Source organism: Mus caroli, unplaced genomic scaffold, assembly GCF_978045245.1.
Source record: "Mus caroli unplaced genomic scaffold, Mus_caroli_1 scaffold_17, whole genome shotgun sequence".
Lineage (NCBI taxonomy): Eukaryota > Metazoa > Chordata > Mammalia > Rodentia > Muridae > Mus > Mus caroli.
Window position 1 is genome coordinate 15,680,617 of NW_028227272.1, and position 8,015 is coordinate 15,688,631.

Below are 8,015 nucleotides of genomic sequence, written 5' to 3' on the forward strand. Positions count from 1 at the left end.
CTGGCCAAATGTGGCTCTGGAAGGCATAAATGCTGTGGTAACCTGCCAGACCTGTCCTTTGGGGCTGTCTCCGTTTCCCTAGCTTTAAGACAGCTTTCATTTGTAGGATTCTGTAGCTAACTTCATCAGGCTGGAAAGAGCTCAGTTAAGCACTTGTTCTTGCAGAGGATTCAGGTTTGCTTCCCAGCACTCACAAGGTGGCTTATAGCCTGTAATTATAACTAACTCCAGTTCTAGATGATCTAAGTATATGTGTTGCACATACATAGTTATACACATAAGTGCACTAGTAAAAATATGTGACTGCATGTGTAGATAAGAGTACAGTGCTCAGGCGTCCCTTCTGTCGCCTAGAAGGATCAAACTAGAAGGGATCAAACTCTCGGGTCCTTGGTTCTGTCCACAAGTTTCTCTACAGCTGAGTTATCTCACCTTATGATCTCCAGTTAGGTTTTTTGTTTGTTTGTTTGTTTGCTTTTATTTTTGTTGTTGGGTTTGTTTCCTTTTTGAGACAGGGTCTCACCATATATATATTCCTTTCTGGTCTAGAACTGACTCACTGAGATGTCCCTGCTCTTGTTTCCTGAATGCTGGGATTAAAGGTGTGCAATCCTGACCCTGTCACTTCTAGGAGAACTTCTTTCACCCTTAGTCATCCTGCACTGCCTTCCTCCTCTCCATACACCAAATCAAGCTCACCTACATTCTGTGTATGCTCAGGCTAGATACCTGCAATTTCAGTCCGCCAGGTGGGTTACTCAGAGTTCAGGAGTCTGTACTTCAAAAATTGAACCACATACGGATTTGAAAAATAAAAAACTGGGAGAACTGACCAGAACTACTGGGTTTCCGACTGCTAATTAATACCTTTGTGACTTTGAAGCCAAGCCATCGGCTAGACACCAGGTGGTGCGGCCTCTGACTATCAGCCACTCAGTGCAGACGTCCTGTTTAGTGCCCGTTTGCTTGGAGCTCATTGGTTCATGTCCCTGTCAGTCACACGGGGCCTGGACATGGCGGTCGCAGGCAGCTGGCAGGTGAGTGTGCTTGGCTCCTGGGCTTCAGGGCTGGGTGGGATCAGGCTCTGGGGGCTGCCCGCGCTCTCCGCTGTCTCTCCCCGCAGCCTCCCCGGCCGTGCGAGGTCTACCGCGCCGAGTGGGAGCTCTGCCGCAGCGTCGGGCACGTCCTACACCACTACTACGTCCACGGCAAGCGGCCGGATTGCAGGCAGTGGCTCCGCGACCTGACTAACTGCCTCGAGTGGGAGGAGAACCGCAGCGCCGAGGCCCAGGTATGGGCAGGATGTGGATGTATGCGCAGATCCTTCGGGGCAACCCTCTCGGGTTTCTCTCCTGAGTACCAAACTGCGTTATCACCGAGACTTTAGACTGCCTCAGTTACGGGGCGGGGCGGGGCGGGGAGGGGGTGCAGAAGGAAGGGAAGTATATAGAGAGAGGCTTGGAGAGAGTAACCTTCTAGCGTTAGAGTCATCAGCTTGACAGCGAGCTTGCCTTCACCCAGCCCTTGGGGATTGGACGGAGGAAGAGAAAAGCCAGCGTGTCTGGAGCACGAGGGTGGGCTATTGAGGGCAGAATGAGTCTGAGAGCACCTAAAAATGTTCCAGTACTTGTGAATTGAGTTATCTTTGGCAGGTCAGTCTGGATCTGAGAGTGCTAAGGGTACTGTAGAGGACAGAGACCAGTATGGAGGCTGTTGCTGGACCTTTTCGAGGGAGATGTGAAGAAACCTCAACTTACTCTAGATAGCCATGTAGACATGGTGAAAGTAAAAAACATGGCGGAAAGCAAAAGACTGGAAACTTAACTGTTTGTAACTATATGTCAGCTATCATAAATTAGTGTAAGAAACAAAGATGTTTCTGAATAGAGAAATGGCCAGAGTCATGGAGAAGCAATTCACCGTGAAACTCAGAACACAGAAGCAATTATTTCTTTATTTTTTTTGTTGTGGTTGGGACAGGGTTTTTCTGTATAGCCCTGGCTGTCCTGGAACTCACTGTAGACCAGGCTGGTTTTGAACTCATAGAGTTCTGTCTGCCTCTGACTCCTGAATTCTGGGATTAAAAGCGTGTGCCACAACCACTAGGCTTCTTTACAGTTTTTAAAGTACTTTTATTCTTATTTTATGTGTGTTTTCCCTGCATATTTATCTGTACCATGTGAATCTACTGCCTGAGGATCCTCTGGAACTGGAGTTTCAGATGGCTTTAAGGTGATGTGTGAGTGCTGGGAACCAAATCCCAGTCCTCTGGAAAGCAGCCTCTAACTGCCGAGGGATCTCTCTAGTCCTTACAAGCTTTTTAAAAAAGTCTTTGTGTGTGTGTATGCGTGTGTGTATATATGTGCACACATTGCATGTAGAGAGACCCTCTGTTGACATCGGGCATCTTCCTCAGTCACTTCCCACCTTATATACTGAGGCAGGATCTCTCTGTGAACTTGGATGTCTCCACCTCCTGAGTGCTGGGACTACAGGCATTCACCCACATACTCGGCCCCTATTTGCTTCTTCTTCTTTTTGGTTTTTGGTTTTTTTCGAGACAGGGTTTCTCTGTATAGCCCTGGCTGTCCTGGAACTCACTCTGTAGACCAGGCTGGCCTTGAACTCAGAAATCCGCCTGCCTCTGCCTCCTGAGTGCTGGGATCAAAGGCGTGCACCACCATGCCCCAGGCTAGTCGGGTAACTAGCGCCACACTCTCCAGGTCTGCTGTTGCTGAGGCTTAGCGGGTTTTGCATGGCTGAAGGCAGAGACTGAACATGGTTGTGTATGCTTATAATTGCGGCACTCAGGAGGTGGAGACAACAATCTCAGAATTGAAGGTCATACATAGTGATCTTGATGCCAGCCTGGGCTACTTGATACCCTGTCTAAAAAATGTCCAAAGAACACGAAATAAAACTGCTGAAGTAAGATGACCGGTGTGTGCTAAAACAGAACAGTTGTCGAGGAGTGTTGTATAGAAGCAGCCGACCCTGGAGTACCATGTGCTCCCACGTGTTCCTCTCTTTAGAAGAGTGTTGAGGAAGAGGGTGATATAGGTGCCATGCAGCAGTACTAAGATAAGAGCCCTAGGATCCAGTTGTGAAACAGTAAGTGACCAAGTCTCATTTGTACAGCGATCCCTCTGTGAGAGCGAGCAGGTTCGGGTCCAGGCTGCTCAGAAGCACACCTTGGTATGGGCCTTGAGGCAAAGGCCCCCTACGGACTGGAACCTCCCTCTACCACAGGAGAAGGACAAGTGACAAGCAACTGCAACCCTGCCCTTGACCTAGACTTTGACTGGCTCTTACTTGACCTGGAACACAGAGCAAAGCATTTCCAGCCCTAATTGCCTGCTGCCCCCTGGATCTGGGCGTATCACCACTGCAATACTGTGAAAGACAACCTGTGCGCACATGCAGGAAGCCAAGCACTGAGGCAGGTGTCTGTGAGCACTCAGCTGCATCCTGTCCATGCAATCTCCCCTGAGAACATCGTCACCAGAGGTGGCAGCCGAGAGTTGTGAGGATCCAGGGCACAGTGGCAGCCCCGACTTGTGAGGATCCAGGGCACAGTGGTTAGAATAAGGTTGCTAGACTACCTTACTCTGATTGTGAATGACCTCCTTGGCCATGAGAGGTGGACTGCAGTGTCTTGTTTAGTGACTATCGTGGTATGAAAGTGCCGAGCTCATGCTTGCTCAGCTTCCCTGGAGACACGGTAGAGCATGCTTGTCCTCTGCACCAGCACCTTTTACTGGTTTGCAGACTTAGAAAGAAAGAAAGAAAGAAAGAAAGAAAGAAAGAAAGAAAGAAAGAAAGAAAGCAAGCAAGCAAGCAAGCAAGCGAGCAAGCCGGGCATTGGTGGCCCACGACTTTAATCCCAGCACTCGGGAGGCAGAGGCAGGCGGAGTTGGGGCCAGCCTCGTCTACAGAGTGAGTTCCAGGACAGCCAGGTCTACAAAGAGAAACCCTGTCTCGAAAAAAAAACAAAAAACAAAACAAACAAACAAAAAAAAAAAAACAGAAAGAAAGACAGACAGCATTGCAGGAACCAAGGAGTCTGGAATCGAGACCTCCAAGTCCTGAGGCAGAGACAGAGCTCAGGTCCAAGGAATATGGGGTTTAGGTCTCCTGATTTCTCCCCATTGTTAATGTATTTTTTAAAAAAAGCTGCTTCACATGTTCGATTCCAAAAGCAACCTGAAAATTAAAGCCATGTTACACTTTATACCTGTCTTAATTAGGGTTTCTATTGCTGCACTGAAACACCATGACCAAAAGCAAGCTGGGGAGGAAAGGATTTATTCAGATTCTATTTCCACATTGTATTCCAAAATCAAGATAGAGACTCAAACAAGGCAGAAACCAGAGAAAGGAGGTGATACAGGGGACATGGAGGGTGCTGTTTCCTGGCTTGCTCCTCAGGGATTGCTCAGCCTGCTTTCTTACAGAACTCAGGACCACCAGTCCGGTGATAGTACCACCCATCAAGGGCGGGACCCTCCCCATCAATTACTAATTAAGAAAATGCCCTACAGCTGGAATTTATAGCAGCAGGATCCTCAACTAAGGTTCCCTCCTTTCAGATAACCCAGCTTAGTGGTTGTCAACCTTCCTAAGGCTGTGACCTTTTATACAGTTCCTCATGTTGTTGTAATGCCCAAGCCATAAAATTATTTTCATTGCTACTTCATAACTGTAATTCTGCTACTGTTATGAATCAGAATGTAAATCTCTGATATGCAGGACACCTGATCTACAACCCCTGTGAAAGGGTTGTTCAACCCCTAAAGACGTCGAGACCCACAGGTTAAGAACCATTGCTACCTTGTGTCAAGTGGACATACAGCTATGTAACCAACAATGCTATATACTCAGATTATTATTTTGTTCTCTTGTAGTGTTTTAAATATATACTTAAATATACACGTGTGGCTGCATGCATACACAAAAATATATGCATGAACATAAATCCACACACTTACATGTGTACACATTTGTGAGCATGCACACATGCATATACTACACTCATGAACACACATGCACAGACATGCATGTACACGTGCACACAAACATGCACTCATGCATGTGCACATGAATGAGTATGCACAATACACCCATGTATACAACATACACATGTGTGTACTCACAAATACAGCTGGTTAAGCAGTCACATACATACACATGCATACATGAATGCACACACTCAAACACACTTACAAAAGTGCATACATTCAGAAAATGGCCTAGTCGGCCATCATTGGGAAGAGAGGCCCCTTAGTCTTGCAAACTTTATATGCCTCAGTACAGGGGAACGCCAGGGCCAAGAAGTGGTAATGGGTGGGTTAGGGAGTGAGGTGGGAGGGTATTGGGGACTTTTGGGATAGCATTTGAAATGTAAATGAAGAAAATACCTAATTTTTAAAAAGTGCATACATTTATACAAGCACACTACACAGGCATGCATGTACATACACATAGACACATACATGCACACACAAGAACACTAGGTCTCATAGAGGTTTCTTTATTTTTTTAATTTTTTAGAGATTTATTTCTGAGTACACTGTAGCTGTTTCTAGACACACCAGAAGGGGGCTTTACAGATGGTTGTGAGCCACCATGTGGTTGCTAGGAATTGAACTCAGGACCTTTGGAAGAGCAGTCACTCATGGTGAAAACCCCACACCGTGCTAGGCTGGTAATTCTCCAGGGCTATGTAGTGAGACTGTATAAAGTCTGATCAACACATAGATGAATGCAGATATAACTGAGGAAATCGAAATGCTCTGTGGAGAAATAAGGTGAGTTTCTGGGTCCTGACACTCTTGTAATGTGTTGATGTCCCATCAAGGAAAGAAAGAAAAGAACTTTTAGAGTTGTTTAACCAAGAGCAAGTTCTTGTTTGAATTCTTTATGTTCCCTATGCCTTCTGTCCTCTGTCTGGTGTATGAGCCTGAATCTGTGTCTACATGAAGGCTGTCTTGTGAATCTGTCCCTGTTTTTGTCTGTTGTTTCTATGTGTCTGTCTCTGACAAAGGGTTTTTGCTCTGTTATTGAACCACACAGAAAGCATCAAACAGGGGAGGAATGAAGGATGCTTTACAGAAGTCTTTAACAGAGTTTTACAAGGGATTAAGTGACTGACCCAGTTGACCCACATAACAAACAATATTACAAAAGTAATTGTTTATCCTGAAAGACCCCCGAAGGGAGACCCTCACTCAAGTCTTGGAATAATAGTGGACCCCTAAGAATTCACACGAGACCAAACTTGATGCAAACCACACGAATTTGGGGAAAGCCAGAGTTCTGGGGACGACTTGTATCCCACACAGGGGAAGAGGAGTCGACCCTGAGGGGAAAGGGGTCCCAGTTTTTATAAGCCCTCGGGGTAAAGGAGAAGGAGGGAGTAGAGGATTTCCCTATCTAAACAATATCTATTCTAAAATGATTTCTCAAGAAATGGGTATGGGAGGGGTACAAGGAAAGAGTCTGGTGCAGGTTCAGCATCTCCGGATTGGCCCTGGTTGTGGTTGCTGGGGAGATTTTCCGACTCTTTCCCCAGCAACCAATATCACAAACACCTGGCAATGGGCTTCATCAGTGGGCACACATATGGGTTCAAGGAACGGTCAGAACATTGGCAGACACATGGGTTCTAGGAGCGGCCAGAGCATTGTGCCCCTCTATTTTTCTAAATCAGTGAAGCTAGTTCTGCTAACAGTGAAATCTATTTTGCCAATTTCAGGGCTTCTGTGACCTTTTACATTCTGTCAAAATCTTTCAATCATTTTCTAAAAGTGTCCAACATAATCTGTATGTGCTGTGATCAACATTTATGGTAGATATTAATTTTTTTCATATTTTTATTGGGTATTTATTTCATTTACATTTCCAATGCTATCTCAAAAGTCCCCCACACGCTCCCCCACCCACTCCCACTTGGCCCTGGCGTTCCCCTGTACTGAGGCATATAAAGTTTGCACAACCAATGGGCCTCTCTAGGCCAACAACTCTAGGCCATCTTCTGATTCATATGCAGCTAGAGACACGAGCTCGGGGTTGGGGTATTGGTTAGTTCATATTGTTGTTCCACCTATAGTATTTGGATATTCATTTTATAAGATTGTTTTCAAATTCTACATTTGCTGATTTCAGCAAGGTCACACATGTACTACTGTGAGTCAAGGGCATGGGAGAGTATATAACTTAAAATTTCAGTTGGGCATTAGTTTAGGTTGTAAAAGTAGATTACATAGGACATTCAAGGCAAGTAATGTTGCTTGTTACATTGTTCTCTTAAAAGCAGGTTAAACAAATCGGCCAAGAATACATTAGGATAGCAGTCTTAAGTAACCTCAAGGTATATTAACTCTGGCTGTGAGGTCCAAAAAAGTTCCAGTTTCTTAGGATGTAAGATGAGATCTTCACAATATTGCATTACCACAGTTTCTCCTTTTTAGTTATTAAAGAAGCATGAGCATGGAGCTGGTCACTGATGAGAAGCTAGCCAAGGCATGGTGCACTATGGGGCAGCCTGAATTGGCATCACTTCAGTCCAGGTGGTCCCTTTGAAAACTTGACCAAGGCTTGATAGTACTTTGAGAAAGAGGCAGACAAATAGAATGGCTATTCCTGTAAAACACCACATCTTAAGATTTAATCCTGAAAACCAACTAGAAAAAACGTGTCCAGTGTATATCTTGCCATAACTGGAGCAATTCCATATGGAAGTTCTAATGCTCAATTTCTTCTTTGAACCAACTAAGGGCACTGTCAGGAGCAGATATGTCTCTAGCCAAAATCATTCAATAAGGAATTAAATATCAAGCTGGGCGTGGTGGCGCACACCTTTAATCCCAGCACTCGGGAGGCAAAGGAAGGCAGATTTCTGAGTTCAAGGCCAGCCTGGTCTACAGAGTGAGTTCCAGGACAGCCAGGGCTATACAGAGAAACCCTGTCTCGATAAAACAAAAAACAAAACAAACAAACAAAAAGCCTTTGCTAAC

General features: G+C 45.5%; 1 protein-coding gene across 1 annotated transcript; it reads left to right on the forward strand.

Annotated features, from left to right (window-relative positions):
• Positions 1-983: 983 nt before the first annotated feature.
• On the forward strand, positions 984-4,231 carry CUNH22orf39 (chromosome unknown C22orf39 homolog). The gene is made up of 3 exons (XM_021184512.3): positions 984-1,037; positions 1,124-1,291; positions 3,139-4,231. The coding sequence occupies exons 1-3, from the start codon at positions 984-986 to the stop codon at positions 3,262-3,264; spliced, it is 348 nt and encodes a 115-aa protein (XP_021040171.2). The 3' UTR covers positions 3,265-4,231.
• Positions 4,232-8,015: the final 3,784 nt, after the last annotated feature.